Here is an 18,476-nt window from a genome sequence, read left to right on the forward strand (position 1 = left end):
ACAGGCACACAGCAAAGCCAGGCATAATATGCAAACACAGGCAGCCATTCTTCTAGACAGACAGACAGATATACTCATGGAACAATGACAGGCACACTGGCAACAGGGACGTAGCCACACACATCCTTCCAGGCTGTGGGTATGCAGACAAACCGACATACAGAGACACACACCTAACAGTGCGAGACCCAGAGAACCACACACACAACACAATACAGACACACAGACAAGAGTCTGATATCCTAAGGCACCCACAGTAAGCACACACCCAGAGTAGGGACAGACAAACCCACACAATGAGAGACAGAAACAATAGACAATACCCTATGAGATGTCAATAGGTATAATGATGACCCAGAGCATGTGTGCGTGCACGCGCGCGCACACACACAAAGACTCCAACATGCGATCTCTTTCAATTAACACCTTGTCTGCCCCGTCTTCTCCTCCGCAGCTTAACCAAAAATTGAGCAGCCCCTGGGCTCCCTGGGCCTCAGAACTGGAGGTGTGTGTCTGTGGGGTGGGGGTGGGGAGATGGCCTTGGTCACTGCACAGCCACCTCCCCTGCTGCCCTGGCCCCATTGCTGCGGGGGCTGCTATCTGTGAGCAAATTGGCCTTGGGGTCAGGGACAGCAAAGAGCCAAAGGTCAGGTCGATGGCTCTCCCAGCCCCTCCCCCAGAGGCAGCCAGCTCTTGGGGGCAGGAAGGAGAGGAGACAGGGAGATAGCAATTCAGGTGTTCAAGTTCCACAGGGCCCACCCACCAAGGAAAAGAGACATTCTGTAAGAGGCAGAAATGGTGCCTTTAATGTTCAAACACAGCCAGTATCCCACTTCCCAGGCAAGAACCAGACTTCAGTAGAAATTCCCCACACCCTAACGGTCCCTTCTCGTTTCTCCTGAACCAGAGGGGGGAATGGGCTCCAGAGAAAACCAAGGAATATTCTCATCTCCACCCCTCACTCAGCTCACACCAAAGACAGTGACGACATGGCCAACACAGGGACTGTGGTGGCCGTCATGGTGCATGATGGCACATTGATTATGTCAGCCAGCCAATCTGGTGGCCATCAGAGCACCCAATGGACCAAAACAGATGTTATGTGGGATGGTGGCCAACTTGGCACCTACCGTGCCAAGAAGTCCACCAAAAAAAAGTGATCACAGCACCCAATGGGCCAATGAAGATGCAATGGAAACAGCATCACTATCACGACCAAAGGATCAGCCAAGAGGATGTCCATCACAGTGTCCAAAGGGCCAACCAAGATGTCATCCCCAATGGCGGCCATCAGAGCACCCAGTGGATCAACCAATAGTATCAATCAACATGGTGGTCTTCACAGTACCCAATGGCTCACCAAGATGTCAAAGGCAGTTATCACAGTACCCAATGGATTGACATGATGCCCACAGAAGCGGCAGTCACCACAGTAAGTAATAGGCCAACCAAGACGTTAACTGGCGGGGACAAACAAAGTGTCACCAGGAGAATCAGGCCACAACAGCCACATCCCACCCGCCATGCTCCCATCCCCCTGCTAGGACGCGTTAAGCAGAGAGCGGGAATAGAGGCCCTGGTAGTAGACCCCAGGCTCCCCACCTTCTGCCCCGTAGCCCCCAAACCCCACGTCCAGTTTGGGAGGCGCTGGTGTCTGTTCCGACATCAGGTTGTTGATGGAGAAAGGGTGGTTGAAGTTGTAGGGAGCATCCAGCTTCAGCTCCCCGGGGAGCTCCAGGCCAGTGAAATAGGGAGTGGAGGAAGGGGGTGAGCCACAGTCTAGAGCCCCCACATCTTCCCCACCCTGGACCTCAGGCTCGGGGGGTGGAGGCTGGGGCTGGGGTGGAGAGGTGACCGTGGTAGCCGGGGTGGTGGTCGAGGTGGCAGACCCTGCACTGTTCCTGGTGGAGGAGGTCCCGCTGCCCCCTTTCTTCACCTTCTCCTCCAACTTGAAGCGTTTCTGGCGGCGCAGGTAGCATCCGTTCTCAAACATGTTCCCTGAGCTGGGGTGCAGGGCCCAGTAGGAGCCCTTGCCCGGCTTGTCCGGGGAGCGCGCCACCTTGACGAAGCAGTCGTTGAAAGACAGCGAGTGGCGGATGGAGTTCTGCCAGCGCTGCTGGTTCTCCCGGTAGTAGGGGAAGAGGTCCATGATCCACTGGTAGATCTCGCTCAGGGTCAGCATCTTGCCGGGCGCCTGCTGGATGGCCATGGTGATGAGCGAGATGTAGGAATAGGGCGGCTTGGCGTGTGCCAGGGACCGCCGGTATCCTTTCGGCATCTCTTTCCCGTGCACCAGCCCTGGGCCCGGGCCCCCGTACCCCGAGCTGCTGCCTCCACCGCTGCTGGCACCCAGGCCTGGGAAGGTGGGGCCCAGGGGCGCTGTGGGGGCTGGGGGCGCCAGGGGTCCTGAGGGCAGCGGGGAGGCAGGGAGTCCCCCGGGGGAGTAGGGAGAGCTCAGAGGGTTCAGGGTCATGTAGGAGTTGAGGGGAGCCATGGTGGGCACTGGGGTCACTGGAGAGTAAACCTGCAAGGAGAGAAAAGAGATGGGGAAGGGTCAGTGAACCCCCACTCGATGCTCAGCACAGGGTCACTGGACACACTATGTATCTGTCTGTCTTGTCACTACTGAGTCCCTTCCATCCTTACTTTTCTCTATAGACAGCTGTTTCTTTTTTTAAAAAATTTTTTTATCCTCACCTGAGGACATTTTTGCATTTACCTTCAGATAGAGCAGGAGGGAAAGAGGAAGAGAGAGGGAGAAACATCGGTGTGAGACAGACTCATTGCCACCTATGTGACCCCAACCAGGGCCGGGGACAAACTGCAACCAAGGTACGTGCCTTTAGCGGGAACCAAACCTGGGACTCTCTGGTCCGCGGGCCAATGCTCTAACCGCTGAGCCAAACCGGCCAAGGCTGGACAGCTGTTTCTTCAAGTTTCTCTCTTCGCTCTTCATGCACCCCACCCTGACTCCATCCCCCAACCCCCATGCTCCAATACACTGCCGCTCACGCTTGAAGTGGTTCTCAAAGTGGAGTTCAGGACACTCTGGGGAGTCACCAAGACCTTTTTGGGGTTTAGGGTGTCCAAGAGGTCAAAACTATCTTCATGTAATGCTAAGATATTCATGACTAGCCTTCCCTCTCATTCTCTCATGAGTGTGCAGGGGAGTTTGCCGGAGGCCACTTGACCTGCGAAGGCAGAGGCGGCTGCTTTCTATGGCGTCAGACACTAACGAGGTTTGCAAAAATGCAACAGGGCCCCTCTCCTCTCACTGAGTGTTTTGAAGTATAGTCATTTTAATAAAAACACATTATTGCTCTTTTAGAACTAATTAGTACACTTTTAAACTCTTCTTAGTTTTTATTCCTTATGTGGTAGCCATTAAGAGATCTGACCCACACCAACGAAAACTGCTCGGGTCTTCAATGATTTTTAAGAGTGATAAGTGGTCCTGAGACTCCCAAAATTGAGACCTGCTGATTTATCTAATAACCTACTCCCATGTGTACTCTCTGTCCATCTTTTAGGTTACAAAAGTGCAGTTTTTAGTAGTCAAAAATGTTTCACTGTCAGAAATCACACGTTTCAACCTCAGATCATCCACTTACGGTATATCATCAAATCTAAGACATCACTGTTTGTAAGCTGCAATATTAAATATCAGTCAGAATGGGGGGAAAAAAACCAGTGTCAATTATAATCCCTAGAGGCCACTGGCTGTAAAACCGATTCCATTCTCAAAAACGTTCAAATGGGGTGAAACGTGTATTAATGAAACACAGTAGACATTGCTCTGTCTCTCTAAATAACCTTCCACAAAGTCTGACCCAGTTGACAAATATTTATTGGCCATCTACTCTGTGCCAGCCACTGCTCCCAGCACTGCAGGAAAGGTCCCCTTCCATCTTTACATCAGCACTATGGGGAGGTGCTGTCATGATGCCCATTTTACAGCCGAGCAAGCTGAGTCCCAGAGAGGTTGTCAGGGTCACACAGCAAGGAAGGGGCAGAACTGGGATTCTGCATCCAGGCAGCTGGCTCCAGGCTGGTGTTCTGGATCACGCTTTAAAAGCAGTGACCAAGCAGACTGAAATGCCTGCCCTCATGGAGCTGCCAGCCCGGCAGGAAGTGAGTAGGATAAGGAAAATATGAAGCATGGTGGACTGTGATTTCTCTCTTCCTCTGTCCATGAACTCCTCCCCTCCACTGTCTTCCATCCTTTCTGCCAGCTACCCTGCTTGCTCCTCCCTGACCCCGCTGGGATCTCGTGGCACTGGGGTGTTGCTCTAGCTCTGGCAGGAGCCACCTCTGCTATGAGGCAGTGGGTCCAGTCTCGACCTCTGTCACTGTGTCTGCAGGTCCCAAGGTCCAGAGAGAAAAGGGAATTGCCAGGGTCACTCTGGGAGTCAGGGACAGGTGGCAACCAACACAGGTCTGAGTTCCAGTCGGAAACTCCTCTCTCTTTCACATGTCCCAGATCTCTGACTCGTCTTAGCACCTCTACACTCCTCTGCCCGCCCCTTCCCCATGTCTTTCTCCCCCTCCACATCTGTCCTGTCTTCCCTTCTGCCCTTCTCTGCTCACGCCTCTCCCTAACCCCATCTCTCTCCCCGTCCCTGCCCCCACCCGGTCTCTCTCTACCCCACTCCTCTGGCATCTCTTTCTCCTTCAACACACCTCTGTATCTATTTGCCTCCTTCCCTCAGCATTACTCTCTCCCCAGAAATCTCATTGAAATTGAAGCTACAGCTCCCCCCTCCCCCACACACTGGGCTCCCCCATGGTTAGCTGCCTTTGCCCCCTCCCAGAGTAAGAGATGAGGGGACAAGGTGATGGATTCAGGGGATCTACAGAGAGTTTCTAAATCCCTCTGCAATCCTCTTTCTTGTATCACAGAGGAAGACAGATTGGGACCCCAGGGCCCTCTTTTTCTGGCTACCCACCCACCCGGAAGTCCTCCTTGAGGTCTGACCTCCAGCACTGCAGCTGCCCTAATCCACTGTAGGCTTTCCCACGCCCTGGGGCTGGGATGAACCCCCAGTGTCCGGGTCTGAGCCGGATTTCCCTGCCAGGGCGGGGCTGAGATTGTGGGGGGAAGCCTTCAGGGGACCTGCACCCCCACCCCAGGAGGGTGAAATTTCTCCCCTTTCATTTCCTTATTGTCTCTGGAGGAGGGTGTGACAAGGGAGCAGAGAAAGGCAGTGTGAAACCAGAAGCCTAGTTTCTGGTCCCAGTCTCCCCTCAGGACCTCAAGCAGCCCCAACACTCCGCGAGGCTTCAGCTTTTCCATCTCTAAAACAGGGGAGCAGTTGGACCAGCTGATCTGTGAGAACTGGAGGCCAGCAGGGACAATTTCCTTCCACTGGGGGTGTCAACATCACCCCAGCAAGAGGTGTGGAGGGCGAGAAGCAGTAGGGGGCACCTCTCAGTTCTCAGTTGCTGAGTGAGTGCAAATGTTTCTCTCTCCACTGTTCTGACCCCAGGGGAGGAGAAGGCTGGGGAAACCCTCAGACAGTATTTCCATCTCCAGCCCCCTATATGTCAACTCTTCCAAAATATGCCCCCAAATGCTGATCATCTCTAGACTGTCCCTCAATTTCTGACACAATCTGCTCCCAAATTGTCCCCTGAACTTCAGACTGTGCCCCAAATAACAACTCCTCATCTTAGACCCCCACAATTTACATAAGATGTGCCCACCCCAACAATGATTTCTAGCTGGTTCCCTTAAATCATGTTCCCAGACTCTGAAGTCTCCCGGGGGGGGGGGGGGTCAGCTGGGATTCCCCCACTACCTGGGAGCCCTCACCTCCAACCTGGTCTTTGCCTTCTGACACCTCTAGCCACCGGTCTCCACCTTTCAACACTCCTGAACCCCTCCCTGGTCGGCCTGCCCCACCCCACGTGCACCTAACACCTCCACAGCCCCAGGACTGGCCCCTCCCGGGCACCATGCCAAGCCCCGCAGGTCTGGGGATCCAAGAGTCCCACCCTACAGTTTCAAACCCCAGACCCATAACTCAGGCACGTGAGGGCCGCTGTAATACGCAGATCTCAGTCTCCTTGGAGAACTCAACCATTCCAACCTCCCTCCCCCACCTCAAGCCCACAGTCCCCTTCCAGGTTAGGAACCTAAGTGTCCATATCCCCATAACCCCAACTAGGACCCCTCCCTCCTTCCCAAGTTGACCACAGAGTGAGCTAAAGAGTCCTTGAAGCAAGAGGAATGGGAGTTAGACTTGGAGAAGGACTTTCTGTCTGCTGGGGTGAGGGGATTAAGATATACCCTGCCCCCTCATCCAGGGTGGTCTAGTAAGAAATGGGGCTAGCGAGGACATTAGCAATTACTGGAAGAGGTGCGAAATCCGAAACCCTCCTGCCTCCAACAAGGAGAATCCCTGCTGAGGGTCTCTAATAACAACTAAACCAGTGAAGTTCAGTTGGAAGGAGTAAGGGTCAGAAGTAAAGATGGGGGTGGGGAATGGAGACTGACCCCTGTCCTGCTCTACTGCTCCCAACTCTGATCCCATCTGGGACCCCACTGATCTGAACCCCAACTCTAACCCACCTGTTATTTCAGATTCTCAAAACCAATCTCCATCTCTTATCCCTGAGCAGTAACCCTTATTTCTTACCTTAGATCACACTCTATCCCTGAACCCCAATTCTGATTTAGACCCCAGAACCCCATCTTTAACACTATATTCTAACCCTGAGCTCCCACCTCAGATTTCCCTTAATAGTGACCTCCCTCTTCCACCTCTTAGTTCTTCCCCTCCCCTCCCCCCGATTTTGACCCCCTTCCTAATTCCCCAGCTCTGCCCCTATCCTGTTATCCCAGAGATCTGATTCCTAGCTTTGGTTTAATTCTGCTCCCTTGCATTTGGGGTCGCCAACATCCAGCCCTCACGTTTAAGCTGTGACCTGACCCTCGCCTAAGTTTTCCTGACTCCCATTTAGACCTCACTCCCTCTAGCCTGTGGCAACCGCGCTCCGGTGCCTGTCCCCGGACCCTGACTCTTACACCTGGTCTCCGTGTCTCTATTTCCTCCACTCCTCAACTGTAGCTGGGGCCCCCATTCGAGCCCACACCCCGGTCCTCGCCCCCATTTAAGCCCGCACCTTGATTCCTGTCCCCCACTTCCCGCTCCGCCATCCCCGCGGACACACCTCGCCCGCCTCCGGGTAGTAGCTCCACTCCGCCAGGTCATGGGCCTCCATCTTCACCGAGCCCAGCATCCCCCGGGCCTGCGCCCCCACCTGCCCCCGCTCCGGCCCGGGGGGGAACCAAGCGCTTCGGATCTCTCAGCCCGCACGGCCCGAGTTCCGACCGGCACCCGCCCGTCCGACTGCCCAGGTCCCCGCCGTCCTGGGCGCCGCGGGAGGCGGCCAAGCTTTATAGCCGGGGCGCCCCCCCGCCCCCGCCCTCCCCGAGCTGCCCTCCCGCGCTCGGGCTGGGGCGCCCCCTGCGGGATTGCGAGGAGATAGACCTCAGGCGCCGGGAGCCGCAGCCCAGGGACGCTCCCGAGAGCTGGACGTGGCTGAAGAGTGAGGGAGCCACTGGCAGAGGCGCTGCTGCTCATACAGGCCCCGAGGGCAGAACTCTGGGGCCCTTCTACCCCAGAGGGTTTCAACATCTCGACCGGAGTGGGCGAACAGCCGGAATTCAGCATAACCGCCGTGGAGAAAAGGGGCCCCAGAGCGCGGTGGACTCCGGGGGTCCAGACGTGCCGCTCTAAAGACCGGTAAGAGACCCTCGAAACCACATTCCCTTCGGACGAACTGGAATATGGAAGCTTCCGACAGCTGGAATTGCTCCGAACGGTGCAAATGGTCAGGACCAAAGGTGGAGGGGATCGGGGTCTCTGCTCATACCCCACTGGGGCCCCAGACCACCTCCAAGACCCAGGAGCTTCGCAACCCGGACTCCACGCTCCCTAACGCCAGCCGTCCAGGGACTCAGAAGCCCTGCGAACTCCATTTCCCAGAATCCTCTGTCCTCCCTGCGGCCCGCGCCTCTGCCACGGGACTACACTTCCCAGAAGGCACGACGTTCGAGGGCCGGAAACGAAGAGCCTCCCGGAGTCTTCTGGGGGAGGTCGGAAGGCTGCTCGTGCGGCTGGTCGGGCTGGGTTCGGCCTGCCGCGTGGACTCCATTTCCCGGCGGCCCCGCGCGTGCGACGCGTGCGCTGTGTCCGGGCGGCGAGCGGAAGATGGCGGTGGCGGTGTCTGTGAAGAGGTGCTGCTGAGGGTGCGCCACGGGTCGGAGGCCGGAGCACCGGTGAGCGCGATTGGCGTGGGGGCCCAGGGACCAAGGGAGGAGGGACCCTGAGGCGGCAGGGGCGCTGGCAGAGGTCTGGGGACGCTTCGAAGAGATGGAAGCACTGGCGTTTGAGACCCCAGCTTCTTCCCCTCCTCGGGACACTTCCGTGGTTCCCTAGTGCCTTCGGGGCAAAGTTCCAACGTGGCCCCCGAGGCGCGTCTGCCCCCTCCCGCCTTGGCTCTGCCTCTGCTCATTTCTCACTTCGAACAGCTGCACTGGCCTTTGGGTTCCTCAAACTCGCCATGCGCCTTTCGGCCTCAGGAATTTTGCACATGCTGCCCCTCTGTTCGCAACATCCTTTTACCCGTTCCGCTTGGCGAACTCCCATTCATCTTTGGGGTCTCGGCAGCAACGTCACTTCCTCTGCGAAACCCTCCTTTCCTGCCCTCCGGCCCGAAATCCGCCTGTTAAACACGCTCCTAGGTCCCTGTTTCTGTTCTTTGTGTCACGTGTGGTCTAAAAATTTGTTTTTGGACCTTTATTTGTTTGGCTCTTTGAATAATCAAATATCGTGAGTCCCGTGGGGGCAGGGACTGGGTATGTGTTGTCACTGCTGTGTTCCCAGCGCAGCGCTGGCGGCACTGAAGACACCCAGTTCCTGTTTGTTGAATGAATGGAGGATACTCCTGGGACCACTGCTGTATGTGAGCGGAGTCGTCATACTCCCAGGCGGGAGTGGCAGTGGTAATCCATAAGGAGTACATCTGGAAGGATGGGGAAACTGGTTGTTGGTAACAGCAAAAGACTACAAACACCTCCAATGTTCTTTAATAGGAAGACTGGCAGAAAAAAACCCGGTAACATCCACATAATAAAATACTATGCAACTATAAAAAGGAACAAGGAAAATCTTTATACGTTGATGTAGAGAGTGGGCTCCAGCATATATTAAGTGACAGAAAATGAAAAGGAAGACAGTGTTTATTATATACTCCCTTTTTATAAAAAAAAAGGAAATAGGTATATACATTTTTTTTTTTTAATCCTCACCTGAGGACATTTTTGCATTCATCTTCAGATAGAGCGGGAGGGAGAAAGAGAGAGAAACATAGATGTGAGAAAGACACATCGACTGGTTGCCATCCACACAACCCCAGCCGGGCCCGGGGAGGTATGTGCCCCTAGCAGAAACCGAACCCGGGCCCCTCTGGTCTGCGGGCCGATGCTCTAACTGCTGAGTCAAACCAGCCAGGGCTGTATATACATTTTTTTAAAAGGCTAAACCAAAAAGTGGAAGAGGAAGGACACGTGTAAACAAATTTGGTGGATTTGAACGTATTATCATGAAAAGAGTGGAAAGGTTCATCATGAAAAGGTTCATTACGTTCTAATGGGAGACAGCAGTATGCTGGTCGTTAGAAGGCCATGCCCCTTGGCTTCCATGAGCAGACCTGGGGTGGAGAAGCAATTCCTTTCAAAGAGGTAGTACAGCACAGTGGTGAGAGGGATAGATTCAGCAGCTTTACTGCTCGGTCTGCATCTTGCAAACTGTGGGCCTTCGGTCAAGGGACTTTACCTCCCTGGCTTTCAAATGTCCTTAGCTGTAAAATGGAGATTAAAAATAGTACCTACCTGCTCTGGCCAGTGTGACTCAGAGAGCGTACAAATAGGTAGCTTGTTGATGATAATAAATGCCATGGAGAAGAATAAAGCAACATAGATGGGGAGGGAGAGGAAATTAAAACTTGAAATCGGGTGGTCAGGGAAGACCTCACTGCCAAGATATTTCTTTCTGCTGAAGCCTGAAGGAAATGAGGAGGGAGGGAGATGTGCCACTGTCTGTAGGGGAGGAGTATTCCAGGTAGAAGGAAGAAAAGCACAAAGGTTTTTAGGAAGGGGCATGCTTGGCACATTCAAGGGACAACAAGGAGGCCACAGCTGCTGGAGGAGAAAACGATGAGGGAAATGAAGGCAGAGGTAGAAGGGACCAGATCGTATAAGGTCTTGGAGGCCTTGGTGAAGATGTTGGCTTTGACTCAAAGCAAGATGTGGGAGTGACAGGTGGAAGGGAGACTAGGAAGGAGGCTGTTGGCTAATCATTCATTCAGCAGATACCTGTGTACAGTGTATATGTTCCTTTTATTTATTTCTTTTTTTAATCCTCACCTGAAGATATTTTTCCATTTTCAGAGAGAGTGGGAGGGAGGGAGAAACAGACAGACAGAGGCATCGATGTGCAAGAGACATATCAGGGCAGGGATCAACCTGCAACCAAGGTATGTGCCCTTGACTGGGAATTGAACCCAACACTCTTTGGTCCGCGGGCGCATGTATTCCTTTAAAAAGATGAATCTTGTGCCCGGCCAGTGTGGCTCAGTGGTTGAGGATCGACCCATGCACCAAGAGGTTGCCAGTTTGATTCCCAGTCTGTTCGATTCCCCCACTGGGGATCCGGCCCACAACCTGGGCATGTGCCCTGACCGGGAATCGAACTGGTGGCCTCTTGGTGCATGGGTCAACGCTGAACCACTGAGCCACACTGACCAAGGCTCATCTATATTTCTCTCTCCCTCCCTCCCACTTCTTCTGAAAATAAATGGAAAAATATCCTCAGGTGAGGATTAAAACATACATACATGTATATATGAATGAGCGAGTGACTGAATGAGTGACGCTCGGTGGTTGAGCGATGTGCCACGCACCATGAGATCACGGGTTGGATTCCCGGTCAGGGCACATGCTTGGGTTGCAGGAGGCAGCTGATCAATGTTTCTCTCTCATCGATGTTTCTGTCTCTCCCTCTCCCTAACTGTCTAAAAATCAATAAAACATTTAAAAGTAAAATAAATAAATAAAAGATGCATCTTTTTCACCTTCCTCAAATTTTTATTAACACACTTCAGATCTTTTCCTGTGTACATAAAAGTAGCAGCTGTGTTTATCTCATGTTTACTAGGGTAGTCCTGGGAGGTAAAGACACAGAAGAGGAAACTGACTCAGGTCATTCTGTGTATACATACACAAACTAGACAAAAATTTATTGAATCACACATATCCTGTGATACAACAAGCTGTCATGGACTTTTTTTTTTGGTACGTGCCCCTAGCGGGAACCAAACCCAGGACTCTAGTCTACAGTCCGTCGTTCCAACCACTGAGCCAAACCGGCCAGGGCTGTCATGGACATCTTTTTATGAGGATGTTAACACTGAGATCCATCAAAGTGTTTTCATTTTTTATTTCTTTTATCCTCACCCAAGCATATATTTTTTATTGATTTTAGAGAGAGGGAGGGAGGGAGGGAAGGAGAGAGAGAGAAACAAAGGGAAACATTGATCGGTTGCCTCCCTTACATTTCCGGACCAGTGATCAAACCTACAACCTTTGGTGTACGGAAGGACACTCCAACCAACCGAACTCACGCAGCCAGGGCCCACCAAAGTATTTTCAATCATTTGCTTTCTCTTCCACTTTTTGGTTTGTCTTTTCAGTTTGTTTTTTTTTTCTTCTAACAAATATACATAATTTCCTCTCTTGTAAAAAGGGAGCATACAGTAAACATTGTCTTCCTCTTCGCATGTTTTCACTTAATGTATGCTAGAGCCCACCATTTATTAGTATATGGAGATTTTCCTCATTCCTGTGTACAGTTGGGTAGTATTTTATTGTGTGAATATATCATAGTTTTTCAGCCAATCTACTTAATTGAGAATACTTGGGTTGCTAATAGTTTTTTTTTAATTTATTTTTTTATCCTCACTTGAGGACATTTTTACACTTATCTTCAGATAGAGCAGGAGGGAGAGAGAGAGGAAGAGAGAGAAATATCAACATGAGAGAGAGACATTGACTGGTTGCCACCCACACGACCCCAGATGGGGCTGGGGACAAACTGCAACTGAGGTACGTGCCCTCAGTGGGAACCGAACCTGAGACTCTCTGGTCTGAAGGCCGACGCTCTAACCACTGAGCAACACCGGCCAGTATGCTAATAGTTTTTTGCTATTAAGGATAGTTTTGTGGTTGATATTTTTCTTATTTCATAATTGTGCCAGTGTGACTTTGGGACAGATGCCCAAAAGTCTCCCCTCCCCATACCTTTTTTTTTAGTTGAGAGAGAGGAAGGGGGAGAGAGAGATTGATTTGCTGTTCCACTTATTCATTGATTGTTTCTTTTATTTATTATTATTTTTTATTTTATTATTATTATTACTTTTAGCCTCACCCGAGGACATTTTTCTTTTCTTTTCTCTTATTTTATTTTGATACATGCCCCTAGCGGGAACTGAACCCAGGACTCTCTAGTCCGTAGGCCATCACTCCAGCTGCTGAGCCAAACTAGCTGAGGACATTTTTCGATATTTTGTTCAGATAGAGTGGGAGGGAGGGAGAGAGAGAGAAACATCGACATGAAAGGAACACATTGAATGGCCACCACCCACACGACCCAACCAGGGCCGGAGACAAACTGCAACCGAGGTACGTGCCCTTAGCGGGAACCAAACCCGGGTCTCTCCAGACCGCAGGTCAACACTCTAACCGCTGAGCCAAACCAGCCAGGGCTTATCGGTTGTTTCTTGTATATGCCCTGTGTGGGGATCAAACCCACAACCTTGGTGTATTAGGATGATGCTCTAACGAACTGAGCTACCTGGCCAGGGCCCCTCACACCTTTTTACTTTTATTTTAATTTTATTTATTTATTTTTAATCTGCCTCCCCCCCCCCCCCTTTATTGGTTTGAGAGAGAGAGGAAGTGAGAGGGAGAGAGAGATAGAAACATTGATCTGGGGATTAGACCCACAACTTGGGCATGTGTCCTGACCAGGAATCGAACAGGCAACCTCTTGGTGCATGGGTCAACGCTCAACCACTGAGCCACACGAGCCAGACCCCCCACACCTTTTTAAAAACAACTCCATAGTATTCCAGAAAATGGCTGAAACATAATTTATTTAACTAGGCCCTTTCTGATGTATTGAGTACTTACTGTGTGCAGGATTTTGCGACCGGTGTTCCTCCGAGCTGTGTTTTAGAAAGCTTGCTCTGGTGTCCAGTCCAGAGTATACAGCGCAGATGGAGAGGCACTGAGACCAGCGAGGTGGCTGCTGTATGTTCATTTGTTCCGTCATTCAGCAGATGTTTGCGGTCAGCCCGCTATGTGTAAAGTACTGGAGGTGAGGCCTGGTACTGCCTCTGACTTGAGAGACATCAGTCTCCCCTAAATTATAACCCTGAGTACACTTAAAATCTTGAGACAGACCCTGGAGTGGGGCGGGGCTTCAGAAAACCCAACCCAGACAGGCTGGAAAGGAGGGTTGAGCCTTTGTGGATGGTAAGGTGAAGATCTGGGCCATCTCTTTCTTCTCCAGGGCATACTGGACAGCAGCCATGGCCGGCAGCAGTGGAGACAGCATCACTCGCCGGAGTGTGGCATCACAGTTTTTCACGCAAGAAGAGGGGATGGGCATCAATGTCATGACCACCTCAGAGAGAGTGAGCATGGAGAGAAGGACTTGGAGCGGGGAGGCACAGCCCCTGTCTGGGCGGTCCACCCCCAGGGAGTGCTGAGGGTGCTGGGCTGGCAAGGCTAGCACCATCACCTGCCTCTGCCCCTCCTTCCAGGTGGTGGATCTCCTGAACCAGGCAGCGCTGATCTCCAGCGATTCAAAGATCACATTGCTCAAACAGGTAAGGGGGCAAGGGGAGAGAGCATGGAAAGTTGTGAAAAAGAAGACACTGGTAATAATAGTGTCCCCCTTTCAGCACTTAGGATGTGCCTGCCGAGGTGCTCAGTGCTGTGCCGGCCTGCACCTGTTTAATTCTCACCGAAGCTTTATGAGGCAGGGTCATTTCATCCCCACTTTATATAGGAAGAAGCAGAGCCTCGGAGCTTAAATAATTAGCCAAGGTCACTCTGCTAGGAGCTGACCTAGCTAGAATTTGAATGCTGGGTTCCAACTCCAAATCCTGTGCTCCTCATCCTGTATCTCCTCTCTGCCAGGGTCCTGTCCAGTGGGAAGGCATTCAGGTCACGTGACAGTGAGGACCCACAGTGAGCAGAGCTGGGATGGAGGAGCTCAGGGAGGGCTTTCTGGAAGAGGGGACATCTGAGCTGAGACCTGGAGGATAAGGAGAGAAACCGGCCAAGAGAGAGAGGGATTTAAGAAAAGGACACAATAGCTTGTGCACAGGCCAAAGAGGACATTGGGAATTTGCGAACTGGGTTTGGGGACTTAGTTATGGTTTAAAACAAGAGGCAGGTGGAGTCCAGAGCTTGGTGGGGTCAGGTTGCCTGGGTAAGAATCCAAGTTCTGTTACTTGCTCAGCATGTGGCCTTGGTAGCTGACTCTACCTCAGCAGTAGAGTGGGGTACTGACGGGCCTCCCTTGGAGTGGGAACGGTGGCAGCTGTGAGGGTAACTCAGCAATGGCACCTTGGGTCACAGGAGCCAGGCCTTTGCTGGCACTGGGCTTATATGTGAATATCTAAAAGAGGCACTTATTCCAAAGAGCCTGGCATGTACACCCACCTCTGGAATGGGTTCTCGTGGTCATAACGCCTGCTGTACTGTGGCAGTGTGGACGGGAGTAGGAACAAGGAGAATGGGGGAACTGATGAAGGAGCCTCAGGAAGTGGGATTCCTGCAGCACTCCCCTCTCCCCTTTAGCCCTGTGTGTATCATGTACTCACTGTACACTAGGACGTGTGCCTGGTAGGATCTTCTTTTTTTTTTTTCTTTTTTTCTTCTGGTACGTGTCCCTAGCAGGAACCGAACCCAGGACTCTCAGGTCCACAGGCCGACGCTCCAACTGCTGAGCCAAACCGGCCAAAGCAGGATCTTAATGAAGCTTTGCAACAGCCCTAGGAGTTAGTGTGTAAGATACCCATTTACAGAAGAGACTCGAGGGAAGCCACTTGCCAGGCCACGGTAGGGAGTGGCAGAGCCAGGATTTGAACTGAGTTTATCTGCTGCCTCCCCCCATGCTCCTTTCCCCTACACACTCCTGTTTGCACTGATAGGACGGACCCTGGTTTTATATGCGTGTTCCTCCTCCACATCCCCAATCTTCTTCCAGGTCCAGGAACTGATCATCAACAAAGATCCCACACTACTGGACAACTTCCTGGATGTGAGTGACCGATGGGAGAGAGAGGGTATGGGTATAGGGGTGAGGAGATGGATCCTGGTGTAACCCTGACCCACGTTCTTCCTGATGTTGACAGGAGATCATCGCTTTCCAAGTAGATAAATCGATTGAAGTGCGCAAATTTGTCATCGGCTTCATCGAGGAGGCGTGGTATGGGGCGGCGCAGGGAGCTCCTGGGAGTGTCCTGGTGGAGTCACCCTGTTAGGCTTCTGACCTGGCCCTGCCCTCAGAATCCTGCCCTCCACTTCCTAGACCCCATCTTTTTCCATCCACAGACTCCCCAGCAGAAATTTAATAATAAGATCAAAATCTTGGAGTCATCCATGATTTTCTCTGCTTCTCCCACACTTCACATCTACATCATCAGTGAGGACTGTTGGCTCTGCCTTCAACATGTAAATAGCATTTGACCATTTTCAACCACTTCCCTGTGTCACGCTGGTCCAGGCCGTCACTGACTCCTGTCTGGATGACTTCAGTGGCCTTGGGTCAGGCTTCCCTGATTCCATTCTCCTTTGTTTAGTTGAAATGAAATTCACATAACATAAAATTAACTTTTTTTTTATCCTCACCCAAGGACATTTTTTGCATTTATTTTCAGATAGAGCGGGAGGGGGGGGAGAAACATCAATGTGAGAGAGACACATCGACTGGTTGCCACCCACACAATCCCAACTGGGCTGGGGACAAACTGCAACCGAGGTATGTGCCTTTAGCGAGAACTGAACCCGGGACCCTCCGGCCCGAACTCTCTAACCACTGAGCAAAACCGGCCAGGGCAAAATTAACTATTTTTAAGTGAACAATTCAGTGGCATTTAGCACATTCATAATCTAGTTTCAAAACATTTTCATCCCCCAAAAGGAAACACTGTCCCCATTCCCTGCTTCCTCCTGCACGTGGCAGACAGAGTGATCCTGCCACAACGTAAATCCGATCTGGGCCCTCCCTGCTCTCACTGAGATTGAAACCCACACTCCTCACCCCTGCTTTCTCTCCTCCTGGCAGCCTTTCTGATCTTCACTCATGTCTGTCCTTCAAAAAATGCTATTCTGCTTCATAGCCTCTCTGCCTGCAAGAGAGTGTCTGCAAGGGACACTCATCTCCAGGGGGCCCGCTGGCTCACTCCCTCACTTGTCTGGTCTTCCTCAGCAAGCCCTTCTTGGCCATGCCAGCACAGCCCACCCCTCCGGTATCCCTTCTGCGCTGTCTTTTTAAATATTTTTTATTTAATCCTCACCCAAGGATATTTTCCCATTGATTTTCAGATAGAGTGGGAGGGAGGGAGAGAGAGAGAGAAATATCCATGTGAGAGAGACACATCTATTGCTTGCCTCTCACACAACCCCAACCAGGGCCGGGGGGTCGAACCACAGCTGAAGTGCATGCCCTTGATCTGAATCAAACCTGTGACTCATTGGTCCTCGGGCCGACCCTCTAACCGCTGAGCCAAATTAGCCAGGGTTGCCACACACTCTTAAATCCTGTGCTCTGTCATCTTTACAGTAGCCTTCTGGATGGAGACTTTGATTTCGTCCTTTTACGGAAAGGGAAACTGAGGCTCAGAATGTTAAAGTGACTTGCTCAAGTTTAGTCATTTCTTCATTAAACATTTACTGGTTGCTTTGTGAGTGGAAGGAAATAAAATAGTCCTTATTTCATGAATTTCTAGTTGTCAGGCACTCTACTAAATGCTTTACTTACTTTGTTATTTGATCCTCACAAAATTACTACCCATTAGTTGTTTGGCCCATTTAACCAAAGATAAAACTGTAACTTGGAGGGAGAAAGTGAGTTCCTTGAGGACACACAGCCAATATGTGGCAGGGCTGGGATTTTAACTCACGTCTGTAACGCCATTGCCCAGATTCTCAATCTCCACCTGTTGCTGGGAGAATCTGTGGTAAGTTTTATGAGTTGCAAAAAAAAAAAAACCCACCCTAATTTGTTTAGCCACTATGTGTGACATGCCTGCTTTGTGTCAGGCTGTAGGAATATAACTGTGGGCAGATTTATTTCTGCTTCCATGTAGCTGACAGTTGAGTTTCATATTTTTTTACTAATTAGTGTAATATTTAATTTCAGGTTGTAACATGCTGTGCAAATGATGTTCATGTTCTGAGCTCTAGGTGTGGCCTTAAATTTTTTTTTAATTTGTTTTTTCTTTATTGATTTTAGAGAGAGGAAGGGAGAGGGAGAGAGACAAACATCGATGAGAGAGAACATTGATTGGCCGTCTCCTGCATGCTCCCCACTGGGGATCCCGCCCACAACCTGGGCATGTATCCTGACAGGGACTCGAACTGGAGACCTCTTGGTGCATGGGTTGACACTCAGCCACTGAGCCACACCAGCTGGGCTTAAATTTCTTTATATAGTAATTAAAGGCCTATCATTCTTTCCCTCAACAAAAAAATGAGACATTGCTAATATATAGATTGAAAGGGTACCCTCTTTCAGAGTGTTAATAGCTAATATTAGTCAAATGCTTTTTACACTGTTCTAACACTTCACATGTATTATTGCAATTTTCACAAGCTGTGAGGTAGGTACTATTCTAAATGAGACAAAGTTGGTTGTCCAGATTCGCACAATTGTCTAGCTCTGTTGCCTCCTGTTTGAACAGCAGGGGTGTAATAGGGGAAAGTGGGGGTTGCCTGAGCCACCTAGATGGAGGACTCAGGGGCAGCTCGGCCCAAAGGTACCAGTCATTGTTCTCAGCTCCCAGATGTGCTGGCAAACAAACGGTGCCCTCCCTGACTTTGCCCACCTCCATTCCAATCTGCTGACACGCTGACCTGATTTCCCTTTCCTCCTGGAGGACAGGTTCATTTCATCTGCCCAAAGCCCACCTTGACCTTGCCCTTTTTCCTCCATCCCCCAGCAAGCGAGATATTGAGTTATTGCTAAAACTGATTGCGAACCTCAACATGCTCTTGAGGGACGAGAATGTGAATGTGGTGAAGAAGGCCATCCTCACCATGACCCAACTCTACAAGGTGGCCCTGCAGGTAAGAGTTCCCTCCCCACCTCGGGGCATCCTGACCCTACACGTCTCAT

The 18,476-nt window shown here is 51.2% G+C and overlaps 2 protein-coding genes across 4 annotated transcripts in view; one reads left to right on the forward strand and one right to left on the reverse strand.

Annotated features, from left to right (window-relative positions):
- Positions 1 to 1,510: 1,510 nt before the first annotated feature.
- Positions 1,511 to 7,361, reverse strand: FOXA3 (forkhead box A3). The gene is made up of 2 exons (XM_036275881.1): positions 7,174 to 7,361; positions 1,511 to 2,524 (listed from the first exon to the last, which is right to left on the reverse strand). Exons 1-2 carry the CDS (start codon positions 7,240 to 7,242, stop codon positions 1,541 to 1,543), a joined length of 1,053 nt encoding a protein of 350 aa, XP_036131774.1. The 5' UTR covers positions 7,243 to 7,361; the 3' UTR covers positions 1,511 to 1,540.
- An 830-nt stretch (positions 7,362 to 8,191) lies between these two features.
- Positions 8,192 to 18,476, forward strand: part of SYMPK (symplekin) — a 36,619-nt gene continuing 26,334 nt past the window's right edge. The window contains exons 1-7 of one of the 3 annotated variants that reach the window (XM_036275029.1): positions 8,200 to 8,284; positions 13,265 to 13,442; positions 13,638 to 13,761; positions 13,891 to 13,956; positions 15,345 to 15,398; positions 15,493 to 15,566; positions 18,301 to 18,427. In XM_036275029.1, coding sequence (XP_036130922.1) covers positions 13,378 to 13,442; positions 13,638 to 13,761; positions 13,891 to 13,956; positions 15,345 to 15,398; positions 15,493 to 15,566; positions 18,301 to 18,427 — 510 coding nt within the window. In that variant the 5' untranslated portion in view covers positions 8,200 to 8,284; positions 13,265 to 13,377. Of the gene's footprint in view, positions 8,285 to 13,264; positions 13,443 to 13,637; positions 13,762 to 13,890; positions 13,957 to 15,344; positions 15,399 to 15,492; positions 15,567 to 18,300; positions 18,428 to 18,476 lie in introns of those variants that run through there. The other 2 variants (XM_036275030.1, XM_036275031.1) reach the window with 2 other exon arrangements.

Source organism: Molossus molossus, unplaced genomic scaffold (genome assembly GCF_014108415.1).
Source record: "Molossus molossus isolate mMolMol1 unplaced genomic scaffold, mMolMol1.p scaffold_m16_p_21, whole genome shotgun sequence".
Classification (NCBI taxonomy): domain Eukaryota; kingdom Metazoa; phylum Chordata; class Mammalia; order Chiroptera; family Molossidae; genus Molossus; species Molossus molossus.